The sequence below is a fragment of the Magnolia sinica genome, chromosome 5, assembly GCF_029962835.1.
Source record: "Magnolia sinica isolate HGM2019 chromosome 5, MsV1, whole genome shotgun sequence".
NCBI lineage: Eukaryota > Viridiplantae > Streptophyta > Magnoliopsida > Magnoliales > Magnoliaceae > Magnolia > Magnolia sinica.
The window spans coordinates 16,931,883-16,958,437 of record NC_080577.1 but is presented as its reverse complement, the minus strand read 5'-3'; the positions used below and the strand labels follow the sequence as shown (position 1 = coordinate 16,958,437).

Here is a 26,555-nt window from a genome sequence, read left to right as displayed (position 1 = left end):
ATAGCTATCTATCTTCTTCTCCCTCATGTTTCATATATATACATTATGCATAGGATCCTCCGCTGAGAAGAAACAGGAGATAATTTCAAGGCTATTTGAATTTGAATCAATGGACAAGGTTGACTCAAGGCCCAGTCAGGGGCCACAGAAGCCATGCAAGGGTTATGGGAAGCAAGTAGATAGCCTGTTGAAGGTGATACCACCCAAGGTCTATATCACAGACTCTTCAAGCTTTAAGAGGCTTGTTCAAGAGCTGACAGGGAATGGAAGTCATGCCATGTTATCATCATCCCCCCCTCACATGCAAGAATTGCATGACCATGTCCCAGTTAATAGCATTGAGGCGCATGGAGAGCCAGAGGTACTGAGTTTTGAAGGAGAAGATAGTTATGGAGGGGTGCAATTGTTAGATGATTCACAGGCTTCGGACATCCCGGCATTGTCACCCCTTCCGGCTTTTTCGGCTGTCCAGACCACATGGATGACCCAACAGATGGATGAGCTCCAATACCAGGAGCCCGATGCGTGGTCCATGGAGATGGACCCATTTCCTTTCTATGATGGTTACAGCTTCCAAACTGAGGAGATCTTCTCTTCCCAGTATGATCTATCAGAGCTATCTGACATCCTTTGATGTGTATATATAATCTAAACAAAGCCAACCCAAGTCGTGAATCATCATACTCGTGCACATATGTATAATTATCACATGAAAGATTGTTTAGGGCCCAAAATCAATGCCATTTGTATGATTAGGGATGGTGTATATATTACTATACAGTTTAAGGGCCTGTGTTCATTTGCCTGATGGTGGAAGTTATTCAGACTACGAAACAGCTGCGTCTTCCATCCGCTCTCTGAAATATGGTAGTTTCAAACAGAACTGGGTCAGTTAAGCATCAGACAGAAAATCCCAACGACTTACATTAGTTTCATCACTCACGCACAACACATGGAAATGACTCCGTATCTGCAATTTCTGCCGCGTCTCTTCATTTTGTGTAACAGTGTTGCTACACAACATGCTCCTACGAAGCATTGATAAGATTTAGTACAATAAAGATTGAGAGGGGAGAAAATGGCATATCAATTTAAATATGTTACAATTGGGATGCTTTTGGATGCACTCACAATGGATTGGTATTGTTAATCTAACAATGTGGAAATAACCAAGTTGTTAATTTCTTGCTTTGATGAGCTGGACTCAAAATTGCCACTTCATGGAAATTTCCACTTACGAATACTAAGAAACATCAGTAGCTTTAATCATTTCCTCAACCAAGATCTCCAAAGTTCATCTCAAGAAGACAAGTGTATAAAGAACTCAAAACACACTGAAGTTGCAAATCACGAAGAGATTAAACGGTTTAAAGTCATAGGCTGATAATCCCTTGGAAATAAGTAAAAATCTCGAGTTTGGATGCACAAGGGAATTGAATTGAGAACATTCATTTTAATCAAGAAAAAATGACAGAAACTGCTGATATTTTCAAGGGGTTTATGATGAGTATCCTTTGGATTCAGATGCTTTCTTTTCAAGTTCGACTTGAAAGTAATGAAAGGGAGCGCAGGCCCTCAATATTATGAATACGAAGGAAATTACAGTTTGATTAGTTCCAATATGTAACAGATCAAAATAAATAAATAAGTTTCACTTTATAAGACAAATAATTACAATCCACCCTAAGAGGTACAAAGAAGCAGCTCACTTATGGAAACCAGCATATGTATCCTAAGCAAAAAACCAATGGAGGCTGACCCCAGTAAATACCTAAAGAATGTTATATGGTCTGTACTGCAGCTAAGATCGGCTAAATTCAAGTTTGAGCTACAATAGGTTAAATTTAAAGTTGTACCAATAGGAGTTCTGAGGACTCGCAACAATCGGGAGAAATTTAGGGAAACCAATGTAAATAATTTAGTATATCAGTACTTAAATGTGCCACTAGACTCTTGAAGTCATCAAATCTCCTATAAACAGTAGGAAACAACACTTTAAAGACACTTTAAAGAGAGAGAAAAGAAGTGCTATTACTATAAAGGCTTCCGGTGAAAGTATAACACATAATAAAAGTGCAAGCGGCTTCTTATGGTGTTAAAAGCTTAACTACCATCCTTACATATTGTCCAGACCTTAATAATGGATGAGGAAAATCGTAAGGAATACAAAATGACCGTTAAATGTCATCACCACCTCTCTTGAATATTCTGGAGTCTTCCGGAAACTTACAGACATTTCTGAAAAATTTTAGAATTTTTTAGAACCTTCCGGAAACTTCTAGAGTTTGATAGAGTTTTCTTGACTCCTCCGGAATGTTCCGGACTATGCTAGAACCTTCCGGATTCTCTTAGAATGTTCCGGAATATAATAGAACCTTATAAGATATTTGGAAGCTTCTAGAACTCTTAGGAGTTATATTGATTCTAAAATCTTCCATGGCTCTCTATAAATATGGGGAGAGCCTCATTATGTACATAATACACATAAACAACAAAAAGTGAGTTCAAGAGTGAAAGCAAGGTGTCCAAGTATTAAGATTTCAAAAGAGTTTTTCCTTATATGTGAGAGTTGTCATTCAAGAGTGATAGTTTGTGAGTGCTGTAAAGTGTACCCTTGTTGTGTACAAGTATTTGTAATAAATATAATTACATTTACTTGTCGTGTCCAACTCTTAAATTTGGTATCAAAACGAGGTTTGGTCGGGATCTGTTTTCTAAGGTGATCATGCATAGTTTGGAGACTGTAAAGTTTGTTGGCTTGCTTGGTAAAGGGAGTGATAACCACACCAAGTCACGATGGCGGATCTTGTGAACACAACAAGCAGAGTTACGAGGCTTAACAACCACAACTATCAAAGTTGGAGGAGTCGCATTAAGTCTTACCTTGAAGGGCAGGACTTGTGGGAGGTTGTTAATGGGAATGAGATTACCCCACCTCCTAAGGAAAATGCTGAAGCACTCCAAAAGTGGAAGATTAAGGCCGGGAAGGCGATGTACGTGCTCAAGTTAACCATTGAGGATGAGTTGCTCGGGCGAATCAAGGATGACAACACACCCAAGATGGCATGGGACACCTTTGCATCATTGTTTTCAAAAACAAATAATGCTCGACTTCAATATTTGGAGAATGAGTTAATGTCCATCACCTAAGGAGATTGTTCAGAGAAGGAGATAGATTTTGATGAACCACTCAAGTAGTCTAACATAGTCACTGACGAAGTAGCTGCTTCCTCAATAGTGATAGAGACGGGTGAAATAGCCCTTGCCGCAGTTTCCAATCAAGGAGTTATCAACTACAGTGATGATTGGATCGTTGAATCATGGTAGTCGCCACTAGAAGAGGAGCTGTCAAACTCTCAGGACTTAAAAGATGAACTACATGAGAAGATGGGGGAGACAAGGGAAGGAGAAGAATCTCCTAGTTTAACTAAGGAGTTGACACCTACAGTAGGAGATGGTGAAAAAGTGCCTAATCTGTCTAGAACACCAGATAAATCAATGAGTCCATGGCAAACTGGAGTACATCAAAGTAGTCTAGAAGAGCTTCGCCCAAGTCAACAGGAGGTTGCGGTAGACAACCCACCACTTAGGAGGACGACTAGACAGAGAAAGCCTAACCTAAGATACGTGGATGCTGCCTTAGCAGAAGAAGAGACCGTGAAAGAGCCAACGACATTTGAAGAAGCATCCCAAGACATAAAATGACAGAAGGCGATGGAAGAAGAAATTAAGGCATTGAACCAAAATCAGACTTGGGAACTAGTTCCAAAACCCAAGGATGTGAAGTCGATATCATGCAAATGGGTATACAAAGTCAAGACTCGCCCCGATGGATCAATAGAAAGGTACAAAGCTCGACTAGTGGTTAGAGGATTCTCACAATAATATAGGTTGGACTATGATGAGACTTTTAGCCCAGTAGCAAAAATTACAACGGTGCAAGTACACTAGCACTTGCAGAGAGCAAATCTTGGAAGTTATGGTAGATGGATGTGAAGAATGTCTTTCTAGATGGAGAAATTGATCGAGATATCTACATGGAGCAGCCAAGTGGTTTCCAGAGTAAAAGGCATCAGGATTATGTCTGTAAACTAAAGAAGGCCTTGTATGGACTTAAACAAGCATCGAGGGCATGGTACAGCAAGATAGGAGAATTTCTAGTGCAAAGCGGGTTCTCAGTGGCACCTGCGGACTCCAGTCTCTTTGTAAAAATCTAAGAAGGTAAACTAGCAATAGTGCTAGTATACGTGGATGACTTGATCATCACTGGAGATGATGACAGTAAGATTGAAAGGACAAGAGAGAACTTGTCCGTGCGATTTCAAATGAAGGAACTTAGAGAACTGAAGCATTTTCTTGGGCTAGAAATTGACCGAAGCAACGAAGGCATATTCCTCTGTCAGCAGAAGTACGCCAAAGACCTATTAAAGAAATATGGGATGCTCGAATGCAAGCCAATTGCCACACCTATGGAGGCTAACGCCAGGATATGTTCGGAAGAAGGAAAAGACTTGGAAGATGCAACTATGTACCAACAAATAGTTGGTAGTCTAATCTACTTTACATTATCACGACCAAATATTGCTTACGCAGTTGGTGTGGTTAGCCGGTTCATGCAAACACCAAAGAAGCCGCATCTTGAAGCAGTACGTCGAATACTGAGGTATTTGAAGGGTATGATAGACCTTGGTTTATTGTACAAGAAAGGTGGAGCATGCAAGATAGTTGGATACTGCGATGCTGACTATGGTGGTGATCATGACACACGACGATCAACTACTGGATACGTATTCAACTATGGCTCAGGAGCAATCTCTTGGTGTAGCAAGAGACAACCTATAGTATCTTTATCAACAACGGAGGCTGAATACAGAGCAATGGCAATGGCAGCACAAGAAAGCACATGGCTTATACAGTTAATGAGGGATCTTCATCAACCAGATGATTATCCAATGATATTGCGCTGCGACAATCAATCAGCAATCTACTTGGCTGAGAATTCAGTGTTTCATACCAGGACCAAGCATGTGGAGGTACACTATCACTTCGTGAGAGAGAAGGTACTTCAAGGAGAAATTGAGATGAGTCATGTGAAGACTGATGATCAAGTTGCAGACATACTCACGAAAGGACTTAGCAATGCTAAGTTCACCGAATTAAGAAAACAACTTGGCCTGATGACCAAGGTAGAATTGTGAGAGTTGGTGCTGAGGGGGAGTGTTAAATGTCATCACCACCTCTCTTGAATATTCCGGAGTCTTCCGAAAACTTCCAAACATTTCTGAAAAATTTTAGAATTTTCTAGAACCTTCCGGAAACTTCTAGAGTTTGATAGAGTTTTCTTGACTCCTCCGGAATGTTCCGGACTATGCTAGAACCTTCCGAATTCTCTTAGAATGTTCCGAAATATAATAGAACCTTATAGGATATTTAGAAGCTTCTAGAACTCTTTAGAGTTATATTGATTCTAGAATCTTTCATAGCTCTCTATAAATATGGGGAGAGCCTCATTATGTACATAATACACAAACAAAAAAAAGTGAGTTCAAGAGTGAAAGCAAGGTGTCCAAGTATTAAGAATTCAAAAGAGTTTTTCCTTTTGTGTGAGAGTTGTCATTCAAGAGTGATAGTTTGTGAGTGTTGTAAAGTGTACCCTTGTTGTGTACAAGTATTTGTAATAAATATAATTACATTTACTTGTCATGTCCAACTCTTCAATGACATCTTCCACCCAGTTCATGCTGGTGAAGAGAAATCCAATCAAGGGCAATCATATAAATTCCCAACAGCTATCACAGATTTGGGTTTTCTAATAAAATTTTGTGAGCACAAATAGTTTATATTGAAACATTTAAACCATGTCCTTGTCATAAACTCTCAATATAAATAGCTTAAAGGTATTTACATTACCATAACAAGAAGACAATCCTGTGGCTCTAACAAAGTGTCCAAGAGCAATTTCTCCACCATTTACATTAACCTTTCGAAGGCAGTAGACGTATTCTGATGAAAATGCCTATCCATGATAGAGATAATATGTCATTACAGGGCGAAATGGAGCTTAAATGTAGCTGGCAATACCGAATTGGGGAATTTAAAATCATGAAAGAAGTTGAAGATGCATGCCACACATTATTGAATATGTTTTTTCATTAATGTTATCAAGAGGCTTGTTATGCAGCTTGGTCTGTGCTCTCATAAGCACAAGATCTTTAACTGCCTGCCCATGGAGAGATCATGGTCATAGTAATAGCCACAAAGATCTTATCAGTGCCATGAAAAGTAAATGAAAGCTAAGCATTGAAACTGTCTATTCCTGATTCCTACACCACTAATACCCACATGAAAATAAGAATTATCAGATGTTGAAGCATCAGGGACGTCAACAGTGTCCTAGGCAAGGACCATGATTTAATGATCCAGACTGTTAATTTGACAAGCCACACCACGGATGAGAGTGTTGAGATGTGGAGTCACATCTGGGGCCGCACAACTGGTCGTGGGCCCTGCTCGACCTGTTGTGGCCCCTTGCTCGACTAGTCATGGACTGACTCGACTCAAAGTCCAGCGAGCATTAGTTTTTGGGTCCGAGGTGCTCAACCGGTCGTGGCCCCGGTCGTGCAGTCTACTCGACCGGTCGTGGTTACGCAGATTCATTTCCGAATCTAATGCGGACTGCGAAAAATTGAGTCGCCTTTCACAAGGGTGCGAAAGGAAAGTTGTCAAAACTATAAATTGGGGTCCCTAGGGCTATTCTGGGGTTAAGGTGAATATTGAAAAATATTTTTAAGGTTTGGGCAAGGGATTTTCTCTGTACTTCCAAGGGAGAGGTTAGTATATTGCCTTGTAATCTTCATTTTCTTCATAGTGGAAGTTTGCATCCGTGGTTTTTTTCCCTAGTTTGAGGTTTTTTCACGTATATCTTGTCTTGTGATTTGTATGTTTTGCTTTGATTCTTTTCTAGTCTATATTTCTTCATGTTTATCATTTGTGGGTGAGACTTGAGATTGGATCTCGGTTCACTGCGTTGTTGGCGTACTGCGCAACAACTGGTATCAGAGCTATTGGTTTAGTTCTATTGGGAGCGATAACGGAAGAAGTGAAAACTAAAATTGAGAAGTTTGATGGTTCAAACTTTGCCTTCTGGAAGATGCAGATGGAGGATTATCTGTATCAGAAAGACCTCTATATTCCTCTATGAGGAAAAAAGAAGAAACCAGAAAAGATGACAGATGATGAATGGCTTTTACTGGATAGGAAGGCTTTAGGAACGATCCGACTCTCTTTGTCTAAGAGCATCGCCTTCAATATATCCAAGGTGAAAACTATAAAAGAATTAATGGAAGCTCTAACCACCATGTATGAAAAGCCCTCAGCATCTAACAAGGTTCATCTTATGAAACAGTTATTCAACATGAAGATGTCAGATGGTGGGAATGTGGCTGAACATTTAAACGAGTTCAATACAGTCACGAGCCAGTTGGAATCCGTTTGCATTGTTTTTTAGGATGAGGTCAGGGCGTTATTGATCTTGTCCAGTTTGCCAAACAGTTGGGATGGTTTGATGATTACTGTGAGCAATTCTTCAGGGTCGATAAAGTCTAATAAAAACAACTCGATACTGCCGGCGGATAAGTCTTCAAGTGCGTATTTATAGTTCTAGAAACTTGGTGTAGTTGTCACGGGATCTTCCCCACGCAAATGTGTAATTTGGAATTAATCAAGCCGCTTTCCTAGCGTAACTGAGTCTAGTGAATCAAGGACCTTTCGTTATAATACACTAAAGTAGCGACACTCAATCTCATCCTCATAGACACAAGAGGAGGGTAGCTAAGGATACAAATAGTCACCTATGGGACTGGTTACTCGCACGTTGCAATGATTAGATCAAATCAAAGCAATCTGTAGGTAATAGGTCCCAGCATGTGGCTACAATCCACGTCGTAAAGTAAACAATACTAGGTGAATATCAGGTCTACAATACGCAGGTCATTCTACATGAGGTACGACTCATCTCATAACCTCATAACTTGGCTTTAATTTCAGGCCATAACATTGATCGCATGTAACGAAATGGTGCGATTATGCTATTCGACTTTATCAGTCCCATCTTCAATCTTTATAAGATTATAGGCGGATACGACTCACTCATATCATCATCCTTTATTATTCACAATAAAGGGAAGTTCATAACTCAATGTATAAACATAGCCCCAAATGTACCTCTCTTGTACATTCAAGGTTGGTCAACCAGTGCGAGTGGGTGATCGGCCTGCCGACAAAATAAGAAATCCTGCATGATTTCAAGATAAATGTTGATGATCTTCATACCTAGTTATATTAATGTTCAATATTGAATAAAAGGAATATAATACTCATTAATGAAAGATCAAAGGTACTACAAAACAAGTACATCAGTCAAGCTTTCCTCAATCTCATCTGCCTGACGTGAACCTGAAATAAATTTCTAGCTATAGGTTTCGTCATGAGATCAGCCATCATCTCTTTAGTAGGAATGTAGCTGAGGGCGACCTTCTTATCTCTCATTTGATCACGGACGTAATGATACTTGATCTCAATGTGCTTAGATTTCTGGTAGTATTTAGGGTCCTTTGCTAAGTCAATGGCAGAAGTATTGTCTATCTTCAGCGATATATGCTGACGAACACTCAGTACAACACTCAGACTCAATAGAAATCTGCGAACCTATACATACTCCTGAACTGCAGCACAACATGCAATGTACTCGGCCTCCATAGATGAAAGAGCTGTGGATGTCTGTTTCTTACTCGAGCATGAGATAGCTCTTCCTCCAAGTAAGAATACATACCCTGAAGTAGACTTTCCCTCGTTGGCGTCATTACCCCAAGCAACATCAGAATATCCTTTGAGCTCGAGGCTTGTTCCTTCATAACACAACATTAGGTCTTTTGTTCCTTTGAGATAGCGGAATATACGTTTGACGGTTTGCCAATGAGACTGTCCCGGGTTACTCTGATAATGGCTGACTATGCCAACTGCATAGCTAATATCCAGTCTGGTGCAGAGCATAGCATACATTAAGCTCCCTACTGCACTTGCATAAGGTACTGAGGACATAACCAATTTCTCGGCTTGAGTCTGGGGACATGATTTCCTATCTAGCTTGGTAGCTTATTTATAGGGGTTTCAACAGCTTTTGAATTTTTCATCCTGAATTGCTCTAAGATCTTTTGTATATATGTTGCTTGAGACAAGCCTAAAAATTTCTTAGGGCGATCCCTGATGATTTTTACCCCAAGAATAAAGTTGGCTTCACCGAGGTCTTTCATCTCAAAGTTCGAGAATAACCAATCTTTAGTCAATATCAATAATTGCATGTCATTACCAGCTAACAGGATATTGTCACATATAGAGATAGTATCAGAAAAGATCTTCCAGACCATTTCATGTATACACAATGATCTTCTTCACTCATCATGAATCCAAAAGTGGTGATGGCCAAGTGGAACCTCATGTACCATTGTCTTGAAGATTACTTCAGCCCATAAATAGATTTCAACAACTTGCAGACTTTCTTTAGATGCTTTTTGTCCACATCATGTATATCTCTTCATCCAAGTCACCATTTAAGAATGCGGTCTTTACATCTATCTGATATAACTCTAAGTTTAAACTTGCGACAATGGACAAGATCATGCGGATTAAGGAGAACTTTGCAACAGGTAAAAGGTCTCCTCGTAATCAATGCCTTCTTGTTGTGTAAAACCTTTAGCAACTATTCGTGCTTTATACTTGTCCACTGTACCATCTGTCTTTCTTTTGATCTTAAGTACTCATTTATTACCTATCGCTTTGCGATTAGAAGGCAGATCAACAAGTTCCCAGACTTTATTTTTCTCCATGGAAGCGATCTCTTCGTCTATAGCATTTACCCAATCGGCCGAGTTAGAAGATAATAATGCATCCTGATACGAATCAGGTTCATTATCATCAACTGCAACGCAAGAGAATGTTTGCCCCTCAAAATCGAAGTATCTTCGGGGAATCAATCCTCTTTCGCTTCGACGTAACTCAGGAGTCTGCTGAGATGTCCTCCCACTATCCTTGTGAACTATATGAGCATCTTCATCTTGAGGAGCAGAACTCCCACTCTTCTGAGATACATCGGGTATTTCAAAAAGTTCTATTGGAACCTTTTGCTTCATTCGGCTTGGGTATCTATCTTCAACGAAGGTCACGTCTCGGGATTTTATCTCAATCCATCGTCCATAGTCCTCATAAACTAGAACGTATCCCTTTGAATGCATAGGGTACCTAATGAACACGCATTCAATGGTTTTACTATCAAGTTTACCTCTATGCTGAGTAGGTAGCAAAACATATCCCAAAGATCCCCAGGGGCGTAGGTTAGCTAAAGAAGGAGTCCTCCCAGACCACATCTCATATGGAGTCTTAGGAATGGATTTGGATGAGACTCTATTAAGGATATAGATGGTTGTTAACAGTGCGTCTCCTCAGAATGTGGTAGAGAGATTGACTTGTGTCATCATCAATCTAACCATGTCCAATAGTGTCATATTCCTTCTCTCTACAACACCGTTTTGTTGTGGAGTGTAAGCCATTGTGTACTGCCAAACAATTCCAACGTTTTTATAATATGATTTAAACGTTTCAGATGTATACTCGCCACCTCTATCAGATTGAAGGATTTTAATCTTTTTCTCAAGCTGATTTTCCACCTCAGCTTTATATTCAAGAAAATAATCAAAAACCTCAGATTTGTGTGAGATGAGATACACATATTCATAGCGCGAGTAATGGTCAATGAAAGTGACAAAGTATTGACATCCATTTCTGGCATGTACATTAAAGGGTCCACAGATATCTAAATGGATTATTTCTAGTGTGCCCCTGGACCTAGCCGCTTTGGGAAATGGTTTATTCGATGTCTTCCCAGACACATAATGTTCACTGTTGAGGGTCAAATATTGCATATCAAACCCAGTTGTTGCCTAGATTTATGAACATGGTACCGTTTAATAGCTCATTTTAATCATGTTTCTGTTGCAAGGTGGAATTGCGAGCTGGGAATGGATCGGGATGCTAAAAACATGGAATTAACGTTCGGAATGCACCAAGGCAAGGGACAGACCCCAGGAGACCAAGATCGACGGATGTGCATGCCAGGGATTCAAGAAAATTAAGAAACTGAAGCTCAAGCGGCCTGAAAGTCAGCCAGAATGCAAGATCACTGGGTTTCCATCATCTGTTTGGCTCGAAACTTTATACATGGCTCGCGGACCAAAAACTAACCGTACATGTCAAATTTCAGCCATTGGATCCTCGTGAAAGTGGCTGAACTAACAGATCAGTCCATAAAACCCTGATTTGGGGCCCACCCGCTATCCAGATGCTCTCTAACTTCGGCCCCCACGGCTCAAATGAAATGGGGAACAAGATGGATGGTGTGAATTTCTCATAATCATCATACAGTGTACATAGTACACTTTTTGCACTAAGACGTGCATGGCAAGATGCTGACCGATACTTCTTTAAAAAGAAGTTCAAAAATCAGCCAGCGTCTGCCACGCCGACTGTCGGTTGATCCTTGTGGACCCCACTCATCATCCGTTTAGATGATCTGAACCGTTAAATTGTTGCAGGAGACGGCCAAGACCAACGCCTAGGTTTCCTTCTTCCACCATGCAAGCGTATACATGTTCCCAACTGTCAATCGCAGAATGGACGGCGGAATAGAAAACGACGTGGGCCACACCGATTCTAATAAAAAACTAGCCATTTTCAATTGGTTTTTGGAGTAGAGTTCAATGATTGGTGTGGATTTTTTAACTGACATCAGTTGTGGGTCCACCGACCATCACAGCGGTAAAACGCGTAGGCTCTGTTTCGCAACAGAGCCTGCCGGCGAATCTTGTGGGCCGCCACTGTACTTCATCGGTTAGATCTGGACCGTCCATCAGAAGCCCACGCTCCCTGTAATCCTAGCCTAGATGACAGAATGACAGAAGTTAATGAATATTGGTTTTAAACCGTCCAAACAAGACAACCGACGGTGAAGTAAAAAGTTCTGTGTGCCTCATTAACAGAAGGCCAAAAATACACCTTCTGACCGAAATTCCAAGGGGAACAAGGTGGACGGCGTGGATTTTCCAAATGTTAGCTGAAGTGGGCCCCACCAATACATCAACGTAAGTTGAGTTACATTGGCACGCCCTTACGCAGCTCCCACCGACCCCAGCTGCGTGAAGGAGGTTCTCCACCTACTTCAGCCCTTTACGCACACCTCCACAGGGGGCAGCACCGACTCTCCTATGCCCGCCTATAAGAAAGAAGAGAGGAAGGAGAGGGAGCTGAGTTGGGGTTTTGGCTGGAAGCTTAGTTTGAGAGGGCTGCTGGAACGTGAGAGGGAGAAAAAGACTAAGTGTTTTCTTCTTTCCTTTTCTTTTTGTTTCATTTTTCTTTTCCTTTGTATTTGTTTTACGTTCAGGCTAATCATGTTTAGGGTTGGCTAAACCTCTTAGCTGGGGCTAAGAGGTGAAGCTTGTAGTCTGATGGGAGTTTTTTTTTACTGATGCTTTTTTCGTTTAAACTGAACTGATGTTGTTCTTAGTTAAATTAAAGGAATATTTTTTTGTCTTTAATGGTCTGTTGTGACTGAAATTACAATGGATCTGCAATGGCCTTGAATATCTCCTTTTTCCTTATTTTGATTATGACATCAGGAAGCCCTGTTGTTCGCCATCGTCTCCTGGGCATGGTTGGATGACGGTACCCTTCCTGACCTTCATGGCATGTTGATTGGTTGGTAATTAGTTTAATTCTTTTGTTAACTTTGTCTCCTGGGCATGGTGTGGTGATGGAATCTATTCTAATTCATATACCTTTCATCTCTTTAAAATTATATCAGAAGAAGTTCAGTTTAATTTTCATGATTTTTGAAGCAGGCAAAAGATCTCCCTGATCCCTACAAGTGGATCCTCTGAATCCCTAGTTTCTTTCCTCTGAATTCCTTAAGTTATTAGATAATTATTCCACAAATTATTCCTCAAATCATAATTGGTTTAGATTTCATCTTAGCCTAGTTCTAGATCTGGTTATTTTCAGATAACGTACAGGTTTCAGTCCCTGTGGATTCGACCTCGGTCTTACCGAGTTTATTACTACATCACAACCCTGCACTTGGGGTGTGAACAAGTTTTTGGCGCCGTTGCCGGGGACTGACGGTTACGATTCTTTGAAATTAATTAGTTTTAGAATTAGTTTGAGATTAGGATTTTACTAATTTTAGTTTTAGATTTTTATTTCTATTTGATTTTTAGAACTAACTTGTTTCCTGTTTTGTAGGATCCTGACATAAACTTCTAAATTGGATCTTAATATAAGAATCTCTAGTCTGGTAATATCTTTCTAATTTCTACTCTTACTTTATGTATTGCTGTAGGATTTTTCTTTCTTCTAGGATTAGACTCAGAGTTAGGGTTCTACCATGGAAGCGTGAGTATGTGCATATGCCGAGATGGATAAGAGATATTGGGGAATGCTTGAGGGTTGTGGAATTCAACGTATACCTCAAGATTTTTCTCCATCGAGAACAAGCATTGAGGACCGACTAGAACGTTATGTTCCATCGGTTAATAGGGTCGTATACCATCGTAATTATGGAAATGAGGATTATTATCAACCATCATATCCTCCCATGTATGACCAGTATGACTATTACCAGGGGAAACATCAAAATTTGGGAGATGAACCAACTATATGTTATAATGATTATCCTCTTGGATACCCTACCATTGATATCCAACCAGAAACAATCCAAGAGGATTCAGCTCAGCGTAGCCTGGCCTATCTTACGGAAATGAGAAAATCGTTGGGAGAGTCTACCTGGGTGATGATGAGCCGTGCAGTATTGTTGGAAAGGGAGAGTTCATATAAATCAGAAAGATGGAATGACATTGAAATTGAAGGATGTCAAACATGTACCAAGTTTGAGAAGGAATCTGATCTCAGTGGGGTAGTTGGCCGATACCGGTTATGTGACGACATTCACCAGTGATTCCTAAAAGATCACAAAAGGAACCTTGGTGATATCTCGAGGTAAGAAGGAAGGTACTTTGTACGTGACTTCAGGATCGTATAGTTCACTCGCAGTCGCATCAACTGGAGTGAATGGGCAGTTATGGCATCAGAGGTTGGGACATATGAGTGAGAAAGGGATGAAAGTGTTATTGTCAAAAGGGAAGCTACCAAGGCTGAAGTCTATTGACTTGGAATTCTGCAAAGACTACGTGTATGGCAAGCAGAAGAGGGTAAGTTTCAAGAAGACGGGACGCGCTCCAAAGACGCATCTGTTGGAGCTTGTACACACGATGTGTGGGGACCGGCACAGGTATTATCTCTTCGTAATGACCCAAAAAATTTCGTGCAAAGACCTGAGTACTACCTCAAATGCTTGAAAAGTTATTTGTGGTTAATTAGCGCTAACCTCGATTGCCTGTGAAATTAGCATCAATCACTTTAAATTTAATCTGCAGGACTGAAAACCTGTAGAATCATTAGCGCTATGTTACTCTGAAATCTGGGATTCAACGCTAAATCTAGTTGCTCTCGAAAATTTTTGGAAGCTTTGGATCGGACCTGGACCGCGCGTCGAAAGTCCGATAGCGATGATCTTAGACAGTTATGGTCACCTTGTTGGGCTTGACCATCACCCCAAAAATCAAGTCCAGATGATGTCCTGAGTCGATTTGCTTGAGTCCGGAGTGAAGAGGGTGAGAACGGTGAGAAATTAAGTATGATTTATGAAATCTGAGTCGTGTCGCTTGCGCGACGATTTTAAGCAATCTGATAGTTGGATTCTGACCCAATTTCACCCTCGGATCAGGGAAGGTGGCCCAGGCATGTCATAGTGCTTATAGAGATGATCGAGTTTCGGTGACCGTTGAATTGAGTATGGTCCGCCACGGCTGATCTGTAAATTCGATCGGTACGAAAACTCAATCTGACCTAGATCCATGGTCAGTGAGCTTAAGTCCGACCGCACGTGGAAAAAGGACCACCGGAAGTTCTTCGTTGGATCGACAGAGGCCTGATTTGGTTATAACCTAAGTATACCTTGGCCCTGAGGCTATTTTCATCAATGTTAGGCCTATATAAAAACCTTAAAACCCTCACTCTCTATTCCATACGAATTTCCTAAACCCTAGCTAAGAGAGAGAGACTAAGTGAGAGAGAAGTTGGTGAATCATTGGAGATTCTTTCTTGTTTCCCTGCATCCTTAAACTATCACTTCTGAATCGTTATTCCGGCGATTCTAAGTTCATTCTTGGGTAAGTTAATCTAACTCTAATCTGTTTTGGAGCTTAGAATAGTCTATGTGTTGCTGTGGCTCATTTCTATTCTTGCCTTAGGTTATCTAGTCGCCGTTGACGAAGACATATCGTCTGAATCAGTTCGGTGTGCTTTTTCTGGTTTAAGGTGCGGAATATATTCGTATAGATTATGGTTTTCAAGGCTTTCAATGTCAAATAATGATTTATTATTGTTGTGGGTGTAATTTCACATGCTAAATACGATGTTTATATTGCGTTCCTGATATATATGAGTTATGTTGGATTTGTGTATTCTATGTGTATGTAGAAAGTATCGTATACGTATATAATACGAACATGTGTTTGCCATGATTATTTGTCATGTACTTGTGCTAGTTGTACGTGTGGCAACTCCTTGGCAAAATGAATTGTCCAAATGTGTGTTCTCACCAACATACGTCATATATGTTGGAATATGTAGTCTAAGTGTTTGTAGAAATGTTTAAATGATTAAGTGTAATATATTATCCTATTTGCGGGCGTTGAGAAGAGATTCTCAACTCTCATCTTGGTGTGTATGATTTCCTACATTCAATTTACATTCTTTGTTCTTTAAGTTTAAGCACTACTTATGTTGAAATCCATGTTAAGCTGATATTCTTCAAATGCTCACATACTGTATGATATGGATTGTTGTTCTATTACTGTTCTAAAGTGTTGATATGAATATCTGTTGTAATGGAATATGTTTGGGACTATGAAATAGTCCAGGAAATCGGTAATCGGCCTTGAGTTCGTGGTTGAGGTTGCTTTCGCCACGAAGGACGTGTTTGACGAACCCAAGTCGTATTAGAGTTGTCGGCAGTGGTTTGGCCACACAGAGTGTTTGTGCACTCTATGTCGTTCAACTCAATGTGCGCTCGTGCTAGTCGAGTTTGTCAAGTAACCCGATTGTCCGATGTATGTTCACCATGTATGGACGCTATTGTTTGAATCTAGGGTACTAAACTTACCGATGTAATCCCGTTAACCGTTGTACTTTGATCCGCTAAGACTCATGAGCCGGGCATGGTATTATGGGACACCGTGGTCGACCTATTAGCCTACACTAGGGTGACGAGCCTCCCCGTAGTGACCAGTGAGCACACCAGACTCGTGAGCCGATTATGGTAGTATGGGACACTATATTCGCGCTGTCGGCCTACATTAATTGGTGACGAGCCCTTTATAGTGACCTCAAGCATACCTTGATACTGCAGTAAGGCGACGAGTTTTAGCGTAGTAACTAAGGTATGATAGGCGTGCATTGATTGGTGACGAGCCCTTTGCAGTGACCTAGAACTATATGAGCGTATGAGATTGCCTAGGACTGACGACCCTAGAATGGATCACCGTGTGAAAATTGATATGAGGAAGGTACTTTAGCTTCCCAATCCTGCTGTATGAAAAGGACTAATAACAACTTGGTAATCATGTTCATGCACCGCATTGCATGTGCGTAAAAGTCGTTGGCACTGCGGGAGGTTGTCATGCGTAACATAAGATGAAGACGCTGAGGGAGTAAGGGGTATCTTTCAAATACAGTGATGATGATACACTTTCCTCACATGACACACAAGATCTCAATGATGAAGTAGAGGTTAGTTTTTTCAAACCTCAACCGAACTTAGGTGTAGAATGTGAGGAGAGCAACCCCATCCCAAGTGTGTACTGCACGGAATTAGACGATGATGCGTTTTGGGATGATGATCATGAATGTACAGCCCAGAATCCCCTAGAATCAATCTCAAGTTTTAGTCCAGGTCAATGATCCAGACATACACGAAGTGGTCGGTCATAATGAGCCACTCCCCTCACCTGACATGTCTGATTTTAAGGTGGAGGATGAGCCCCTTACAATCGACCCTTTTAACTCTTGTGAAACATGTTTGGACTACTCCTCTAAATTAAATGATGATGTGATTCGGGAGAAGGACGAGTTGCTCGCTACGACCTTGGAAATTGAAACCACTAAGTTGAGGCCACCATCTGAGCTGTACACGTTTGACAATTCAACGCCTCGATTGAGTAGTTTCAATGAACAAAGTGATCACATCGATGCTTCCCCTATTGATTTTCAATTTATCTGTGTAGGGCTGGAGCAAGAGAGCACACCTCCGTTTACCTTTAAAGACAATGGATTCCTTGGGCAGATCATCACAAGCTTTAATGTGGAACATAAGTCACGCTCAACTGAATTTTTCAACTCTTTGGATGATTGTTTGGCACACTTTGCAGATTCAAATGATCCCATGATAAGAGACATAGTGATTGCCTTGCAAGACAACATCTCGGTAGTCATCACTGACCGAGAGAACCCTTACTCTGTAGCCCCTTCTTCCACAGATCCTGAATGTTTACCATTAAGAGAGGAGGAACTGAAAATTGAACCAAAGACTGACACTTCGGAATGTGTTGAGACTACATTACTTCTTGTGAAGTTTTTTAAACTTTATCTACCTGTATGTCAAAACCATCAAATAATAACCTAGAAATAGAAATTAAATTCCGACGCATCCCCGGTGTAAAAAGAGTATCACGAAGGATTATTGTTTGCCCTATGTGCGTACGGAGGTGGAGAACGCCAATCCCTAGTATGTCTTCAATAACGTTATTGCCCATGTATAGCTTGTAACTTCCTTTAGCTACAGGCTGAAATTCCTCGAGTCCTCGACGACTCTGTGTCACGTGCTTTGTTGCGCCTGAATCCAAAATCCACTCGTTAGATATAGTATCAACGGAAAGGATTTCAGAACAAACGCCTACATACGAAGTATCTTGTGACTGAGAAATTACCGTCTTTTTATGCGTACATTGCCGAGCATAATGGTTGAAATTTCCATAAAGAAAGCAGACTATATTTGTCTTTTTTTACTTCTTTTTTCCATTCCCCTTCTTGAGATTTGGAGGAGGTGTTGTGGTCTTCTGTTCTTGATTATTCTTCTTCGCCTTCTTGCGAGCTTTGGACCGTTTATTGTTAGCTTTCCGTTTATGGGTCTCTGCTACAAAGGCCTTGGCCGAACCTGGCTGAATTGCATTCATTTCAACCTCACGTACCAAGTGGCCACAAAAGTCTCTAAACGTAGTGATAGAATCAGTATGGTTCAAAATTCTTTTGATTTGGACCCAAGATTCAGGCAAGAAACGGTGTATGGCTATAATCTTCTGATTTTCAGTCAATTTACACCCAACATTCCTAAGGGCACCTATCATTTGTTCCATCTTACGAATATAATCTTTGATGGGGCAGCCGACAGACATCCTGTACTCCTGGAATTCTAATTCCATTGCCCTAACTCTCGCATTTGACTTCTGCGCATAGGCATCTGTCAGTGCTTCCCAGATTCCTTTAGCGGTTTCATGCACTTCATACGTAGGTATGAGTTCTCTGTGCATAGTGCTAAGAAGGGTATTACGGGCTGAACGATTTTGTTTTCGCCACTTATTATAGCGAGTCATCGTAACCCTATGTTCTTGTAATTTTTCATTTTCAGCCAAAATGAGTTCCTCTTGAATTACATCGAGTGTGTGAGATATGTCGTCCTCGTCTACAAGGCATCACACTGCCGAGACCAGTCTTCATAGTTATTGCCGTCGAAATGTTGTCCTTTCAGCTGTTCAGCGATTAACGCTTTGGTGGCCATCTCTACATTGCATGAGTATCACTACTTAGCTAAGATCTAAGGTATTGACACTAATCATCAGCATTTCTATGTGTTATATAAATTTTCAAAGTATAAAAGCAATTAACACATCTTAATGAGATCTGAAAGTCCCCATACCCGAATGGGCGGTGTAGAACAATCAAGTTCTCTAATTAAGATGAGATTTAATGCTTTTATAAGAATAAATTTATATAATGTGCAACTTACCATTACTTAGTTGCATGCATCATTTGGTGGAGGAGAATAAACTCCCACTTAGGTTATGCACAACCTATTTTTATGTGTATAGGGAGTATCTAAGCACTAAGTTTTTCTATATTTTCCAATGAAAAATAAGGGGGCTTAGATCTAAGCACATCAAGCCTAATTATATCACATATATAAATATCATCATCAGAAAGAAAAATAAAGTACTAAAATATCAGGAGAGTTCTATCTTCACCTGTGATCATGACCATTAGTGATGGATCCGATCATTACCGTTCATGATCATTGTTGATGATGGATCCTTTCATCAATATTGATCATCATGGTTGATGATCGTTTCTTTCACTAATGAGCTCTAGATCAACAGTGAAGAAGATATTATAAAGGAAACTACATTTTTTTTGATACGTGTCCAACATCCATCAACATATCTATACATGTGGAATTAGCAAAACTAAAACATAGTTTCAGTTTATTGTACGCGCATGTAACGTGTTGTACAGAAACATGTATATCATCAGAATATCCTTTGAGCTCGAAGCTTGTTCCTTCATAACACAACATTAGGTCTTTTGTTCTTCTGAGATAGCGAAATATACGTTTAACGGCTTGCCAATGAGACTGTCCCGGGTTACTCTGATAACGGCTGACTATGCCAACCGCATAGCTAATATCCGGTCTGGTGCAAAGCATAACATACATTAAGCTCCCTACTGCACTTGCATAAGGTACTGAGGACATAACCAATTTCTCGGCTTGAGTCTGGGGACACGATTTTTTGTCTAGCTTGGTAGCATTATCCATAGGGGTTTCAAAAGAGCCCTCAAGATCTGACGGTCTACACGATGTTTGGAACATTTACAAAGAAGAAGATTGACGATCCAATGGCCCGCCTATCTACTACTGGAGCAGATGGAACTATTCACACCTCTGATCCTACGGTATAAGTGGCCTCGGATTGCGATCTATGGATCAGATCGTTCCAAGGACAAGCTAAAATGGACAGACTATAGCGCACACAGTATCTCTCTATATACTCTCGATTTATCGTATGACTCAATGTTTTACATGAGAAAAGCGCATTTCTTTTTATAACAGAGGAAGGAGAGTTTGGGTGGGATTGGGATGAGGCCAAATAATCCGATCAAATCCCTATCTTCAATTAAAAATCAAATTCATATTTGAATTTGAAATTTAATTCAAAGGAAGACACCGGAGAAAACATGGGACGTACCCACTAGTGATTGCTCACAAGTGGGCCCCACTGGCCTACGTCCAACAAAAATGACAAAAACTGCTGATATTTTCAAGGGGTTTATGATGAATATCCTTTGGATTCAGATGCTTTCTTTTCAAGTTCTACTTGAAAGTAATGAAAGGGAGCTCAAGCCCTCAGTATTATGAATATGAAGGAAATTACAGTTTGATTAGTTCCAATATGTAACAGATCAAAATAAATAAATTAGTTTCACTTTATAAGACAAATAATTACAATCCACCCTAAGAGGTACAAAGAAGCAGCTCACTTATGAAAACCAGTGTATGTATCCTAAGCAGAAAACCGATGGAGGCTGATCCCAGTAAATATCTAAAGAATGTTATATGGTCTGTACTGCAGCTAAGATCGGCTAAATTCAAGCTTGAGCTACAATAGGTTAAATTCAAGTTGTACCAACAGGAGTTCCGAGGACTCGCAACAATCGGGAGAAATTTAGGGAAACCAATGGAAATAATTTAGTATATCAGTACTTAAATGTGCCACTAGACTCTTGAAGTCATCAAATCTCCTATAAACAGTAGGAAACAACACTTAAAAGACACTTGAAAGAGAGAGAAAAGAAGTGCTATTACTATAAAGGCTTCTGGTGAAAGTATAACACATAATAAAAGTGCAAGCGGCTTCTTATGGTGCCAAAAGCTTAACTACCATCCTTACATTGTCCAGACCTTAATAATAGATGAGGAAAATCGTAAGGAATACAAAATGACATCTTCCACCCGGTTCATGCTGGTAAAGAGAAATCCAATCAAGGGCAATCATATGAATTCCCAGCGGCTATCAGAGATTTGGGTTTCTAATAAAACTTTGTGAGTACAAACAGTTTATATTGAAACATTCAGACCATGTCCTTGTCATAAACTCTCAATATAAATAGCTAAAAGGTATTTATATTACCATAAGAAGAAGACAATCCTGTGGCTCTAACAGTGTCCAAGAACAATTGCTCCACCATTTACATTAACCTTTTCTCCATCCAGTCCTAGCTTTCGAAGGCAGTAGACGTATTCTGATGAAAATGCCTGTCCATGATAGAGATAATATGTCATTACAGGGTGAAATGGAGCTTAAATGCAGCTGGTAATACCGAATTGGGGAATTTAAAATCATGAAAGAAGTTGAAGATGCAAGCCATTCATTATTGAATCTGTTTTTTCATTAACGCCATCAAGAGGCTTGCTATGCAGCTTGGTCTGTGCTCTCATAAGCACAAGATCTTTAACTGCCTGCTCATGGAGAGATCATGGTCATAGTAGTAGCCACAAAGATCTTATCAGTGCCATGAAAAGTAAACGAAAGCCAAGCATTGAAACTGTCTATTCCTGATTCTTACACTACCAATACCCACATGAAAATAAGAATTATCAGATGTTGAAGCATCAGGGACGTGAACAGTGTCCTAGGCAAGGACCATGATTAAGTGATCCAGACTGTTAATTTGACAGGCCACACCATGGATGGGAGATGAACTAAAAGTTTCCTAGACTGGAAGATCCTAGGTAATCGGTGACCACCGAAAACTTTGTAAAGAAGAACTGCAACAATGTTAGGCCAAAACTGGATGGCTATGATCTTCCAATCTGGAAATTGTTTTAACATATCAGACATCTAGTATAACTTGTTGATTGTAATCAACATATGTAATATACTATTAGACAATGCTTGATTGTAATCAACCTATGTAATAGTCTATTACATTGCGCCTATAGGAGTTCTATGCTCTCATCGCCGCTCCATAGCCCAGAAAAAGGAGGGTTGTGTCTGGTTGATAGCAAGTGTCAAACTTATGGCATCACTTCCATCATGAATCTGAAAAGCATGACATTGCAAATGGCTCTTGATAGGGTGGAATGGGGGAACAGGATTCATGTAGTCGACCCCAATTAATTGGGATAATGCTTAGATGATGATGATGATGAGACATCCTGTGTGAGGCCCATCACATCAACAGTTTGGAAAACCAAATCATGGGTCCCATCTGTAGGGAATGAGCACATCAGGACACTGTGTTTGTTGCATTCATGATTCGATGATTCCTCTCATAAGTCATTAGTATTAGAGTACCTGAATGTTCTCAGTATTGGCAAACATCTCTGCAGTGTAACTTCTCATTTCATGAGCAGGACAGTTTCAGCACCATCACTAGCTTGACTAGAATTGCCTGAAATTAGAAGTTGATTGAAACAGATAGTCAGCTGAAACAAAGAAATGACTCTTGTGAATGAATGGAGTCGTACCTGTGGTGGTAGTTCCACCATCTTTGAATGAAGGTTTAAGCATAGATGTACCAGGCTGAATTCCTTCATCAGCTGAAACTTTGACCAATCTTTCACTGCCACTTTTATGATCAATGGCCTGCAAAGAAGTCCCAATATCCATCTTTGTTCTGGAGCTTTGGATGTTTATAAATCATGTTTCCAATAAGAAAACCATTGCATCCAAAAATCTTTGTGTACTGAGACAATCTCATCATTGAATTTTCCTGCAGTAACGGCCTCAGCAACCTTTTTATGAGATACTAAGAAAAAGAAATAAAAGCATACATAAGAGGATTAAAAGTAGTCCTTTTTTTCTTTTCTTAATTTTTTTTCCCAGAAGGGTGAGAGCACACCATCTGTAACTTTACTGATGAGGAAAATAAGATGTACATTTCATTCGGGTGGGCACCACAAAAAGAAACAGATCTCACCTATCCAAAGGCTTAAACTAGTCTAATAACCTTAGCATTCCAAAGAGCAATAAAAGATTATGTTCAAATTACGAATACTCAATTATCCTAAAAATTGTACAAGGTATTCACTTCAAAGAGAAGAACAGTGGAAACTCACAGCGGCTTTACCTTGATCGAAGCATGAAACTTTTGTACTGCTTTACTACAATCTCTGAAGTGATTCCATGAGAAGCAAGCAGTCTTTAGGATATTGGTTTAGAAGGATATGAACCTGCCCCATCAGATGCATAATAAGATGGGTAACGGTAAAAACTGAAATTGTAAGAAAGAAAATTAAGAAGCTCCTTTGATCCAGTAAATCACAGTCATTGACAACAAATGTTTATCTGTGAGAAGACACACAGTTTTAATAAAATTATAATAAAATGATTAGCAATACCCGAGGGTTGAAAGTAGGTTTATGAGCACCAGAATCAATGGACATGGATTCAACTCCAGCTGCTATGCCCATGAATTTTTGAAACAAAGTCCATGAGAGAAAAGTTCAAAGACTTGCATTTTCACAAGCATAAACATGCATATTCAAGAGATTGAACTTCACTGACTGATTTCATAAAAAAATGGACTTTATTGCAGCAACAACATCAGCTAGTGCTTGAAGTCCAGATACGTATTTCTGGTTCACCGTCTTGATTGGGAGAGTCTCCGCATGAATGGCTAAGAATGATATATCTAGAATGTTAGATATACCCTATGGAAGAAATTTTGCAATGTTCATTCAAGCACTTTGCTCAGCCAACGAGTTACCCAGAAACTGTTGGGATCCCCTCTCCATGTGAAGGCGGGACTCATCTGTGGGCTTAAGTAACTTCTAGTGGCACATATGTGTGAGGGGCATTTTGGTCTTTTAGTCAAGCAAGTAAAATAAGAGAAAATGGGTTAGCAACATTGGAGGTTTTTTTTCTCGGAGAAAAAAGAGGAGAGAAAAGAGAGAGTTTTATAGAAGAGAAGATCAAAAGCTTTCTACTATCAAAATCTTCACGTTTGGATTCATCAGGGTCCATCTACAATGCCGGTTTCTTCGATCGTCTTCTCCAAAGGTTGTGTTGAGGATCTTCTACATTCCCTAGTTGATGAGAATTCATTTCTTTTATGTTGCTTGTAATCCACCTTTGGGTGATGTAATTTGGGTATCCAAGAGAGGTCTTTTGATGATTGTACTTTCATTATTTTGATTATAATAGATTTTTGTCGAGTGATTTTTCCCTTCACATTGAAGATTTTCCACATAAAAATCTTAGTCTCTTGAATTCTACATGTTTAATAATTTGCTTGTTTTTGTTAGAAGTAATTTTCATCCACTAAACATTTTATATTGTTAATCCCATTGATTTGCACGTAAAAGAGAAATTTGTGTGGTTTCCCAACTAGACAGACCTTTTGGTGACCCAAGCCATCCACAAGGTAGGTCCCCATTGTGGATGAGTATACAAGATACCCAAAAATCTTCCCCATCATATGACCCTACTTGTACTTACAAGTGGATCATTTGACTATCAGATGGCCAGGATCATATGATAGGGTTGATATTGTGGTTGTTGCTTCACCATTAGCCAACTACATGAAAGGCTTAGATTACCGAAGGATGGGCCTCACTTATACAACTTGTTGGATGAAGAGAAGAACATTTCTTTTGATCAAACATGATATAGACGTCCTTTTATTCTATAACAATCGAATATAATGAACTGGAAAACCAGCAAAGAAGGCTGCTATGCACCACTCTACTGCTCGTATAGAGCCTTTCACGATAACATTTCCAACAACTCACTCCGGTCTTCTCCAACACAGCCTGTAACATGTGTTTTATACTCTCTGGGGTCCACCGTGATGTATGTATTTTATACACGCCATTCATTCATTTTGGAAGAACATTTTAGATGATAAGCTCAAATATTAAGCAGATGGAAGGCTAAAGTTGGCCACACCACAGGAAACAATGGGGGATAGATCGCTTACCATTGAAAATTTCACATATAACTTCATCCAGGTCTACGTGACCTTATGAACATGTTGGATGAAAAATAAACATCACAATGGACCCTATGAATGTTTCAATGGTAGGTGGTCTGCTTGAACCTTCAATCTGCCTCATTTTTTGGATCATTAGCTAAAATTGATTTGTCAAAGTGGATGGTCGGAGTGGATTTAAAAAAAAACATCACGGTGGGTCCCACAAGGGCTCTCCTCGGACCGTCCGTAGTACCCAATCCGCATCCGAGTTACAGGAAGGGAGAAGTGTTCGTGAGACCTGGATCGTTCATCTCGTGGGCCTCATTGATTGTGCTCTCCACACATAAAAATCGCAATGGACCAATGTTATTTTGGCCAGACGTGACGTCATGGCCGAAGAGGATTTTCGCTGCATCTATGAAATGTACACGTGTGGCCTGATTGCTTGTTGGCTGAACCGGAGTTGGCTGGCTTTTAGGACAATAACAAACCGCGAATGGTCCCACTTGATGAGCGGAGAAAACTCACGCACGCCATAGGAGAATCGATGCTGCTGAAGAGAATCTCGCCGAATGCCGGATGGACTGTTTCTACAGCTGGGATTCCCGTGGGTTGAGCACGGGCCCAAATAACAAACGTGTCTGGGCAGGGTCTACGCTTTGCAGAGTCCTTTTGCCAACGCCTAGCCCAAGATCCGAACAGGCACATATGTGATGTTAATGGATGTGCTTGGGCCTGGAACCAAACCCTGGAGTATTAGAAGGCCTAGGCCCGAGCACGAGTCGTAACTGCATTAGGCTGGAGCTGGACTCCGCTATTTATTTCCAATCCCTGTAGGAGGGCCACAGTTTGATGTTCTACAGCTATAAATTGACCCATATTGTAGAATGGCAAGTGCACTCAAGTGAGCCCCATTTCGCATTAGCCATGGACGATCCAAGTTGAGAGACCAACTAGGTAATTGATCCACACCAATGATCAAACTGCCTCTATGAACAAAATCATCAACATAAAACCATAATAGACTGGCGGATTCTTTACAACTTTTAAACCGCTGACTATCAGGTCGAAACATAGGTGGCCGTAGCAGAAGACGGATTTGAATTTCTTAGTGGCAGATTGGTGGATATTTAATGCATGGTGGAAATGAAACATCAATGGTCCAGATTCAACGAATAAGTCCTGATCTTTTAATCAATCTTTGGCACGATTTGTGAGTTTTTGGCATGTGAATCAACCATCAAACTCTGCCAGACTCTAAAAACAATTCCCCATAGTTTTTTTCTTCCGATGAGCAACTCCAAACAGTTTCACGCCTCCATAATGCAAATCATACACAGGAACTTAGCTAACATCTGATAAATGGA

General features: G+C 40.2%; 2 protein-coding genes across 3 annotated transcripts; one reads left to right on the top strand and one right to left on the bottom strand.

The window, feature by feature from the left end:
• Positions 1-896: 896 nt before the first annotated feature.
• LOC131245586 (3-ketoacyl-CoA thiolase 1, peroxisomal-like) lies at positions 897-26,528 on the bottom strand. Of its 2 annotated transcripts, XR_009170919.1 has the most exons (5): positions 23,615-26,528; positions 23,344-23,446; positions 22,742-22,986; positions 22,569-22,665; positions 21,362-21,526 (listed from the first exon to the last, which is right to left on the bottom strand). XR_009170919.1 is itself a non-coding variant. In XM_058245142.1 (4 exons), exons 1-4 carry the CDS (start codon positions 22,614-22,616, stop codon positions 940-942), a joined length of 264 nt encoding a protein of 87 aa, XP_058101125.1. In that variant the 5' UTR covers positions 22,617-22,730; the 3' UTR covers positions 897-939. The 2 variants fall into 2 exon arrangements, 1 of the variants encoding a protein (XP_058101125.1); XM_058245142.1 differs by lacking the exons at positions 22,742-22,986; positions 23,344-23,446; positions 23,615-26,528 and adding exons at positions 897-1,028; positions 5,911-5,980 and having other exon boundaries at positions 21,470-21,526; positions 22,569-22,730.
• Positions 4,371-5,436, top strand: LOC131245585 (secreted RxLR effector protein 161-like). The gene has a single exon (XM_058245141.1). It carries the CDS (start codon positions 4,440-4,442, stop codon positions 5,196-5,198), a length of 759 nt encoding a protein of 252 aa, XP_058101124.1. The 5' UTR covers positions 4,371-4,439; the 3' UTR covers positions 5,199-5,436.
• Positions 26,529-26,555: the final 27 nt, after the last annotated feature.

Bases quoted from the DNA above. Each gene is read 5' to 3' on its own strand.
- LOC131245585 (XM_058245141.1), top strand. From the start codon at position 4,440: ATGCTCGAATGCAAGCCAATTGCCACACCTATGGAGGCTAACGCCAGG.
- LOC131245586 (XM_058245142.1), bottom strand. From the start codon at position 22,616: ATGAGAAGTTACACTGCAGAGATGTTTGCCAATACTGAGAACATTCAG. The intron at 21,527-22,568 runs GTACTCTAATAC...TATCATGGACAG, and splicing joins CCAATACTGAGAACATTCAG to GCATTTTCATCAGAATACGT. The intron at 5,981-21,469 runs GTTAATGTAAAT...TGCCTTCGAAAG, and splicing joins TAGGACTGGATGGAGAAAAG to GTTAATGTAAATGGTGGAGA.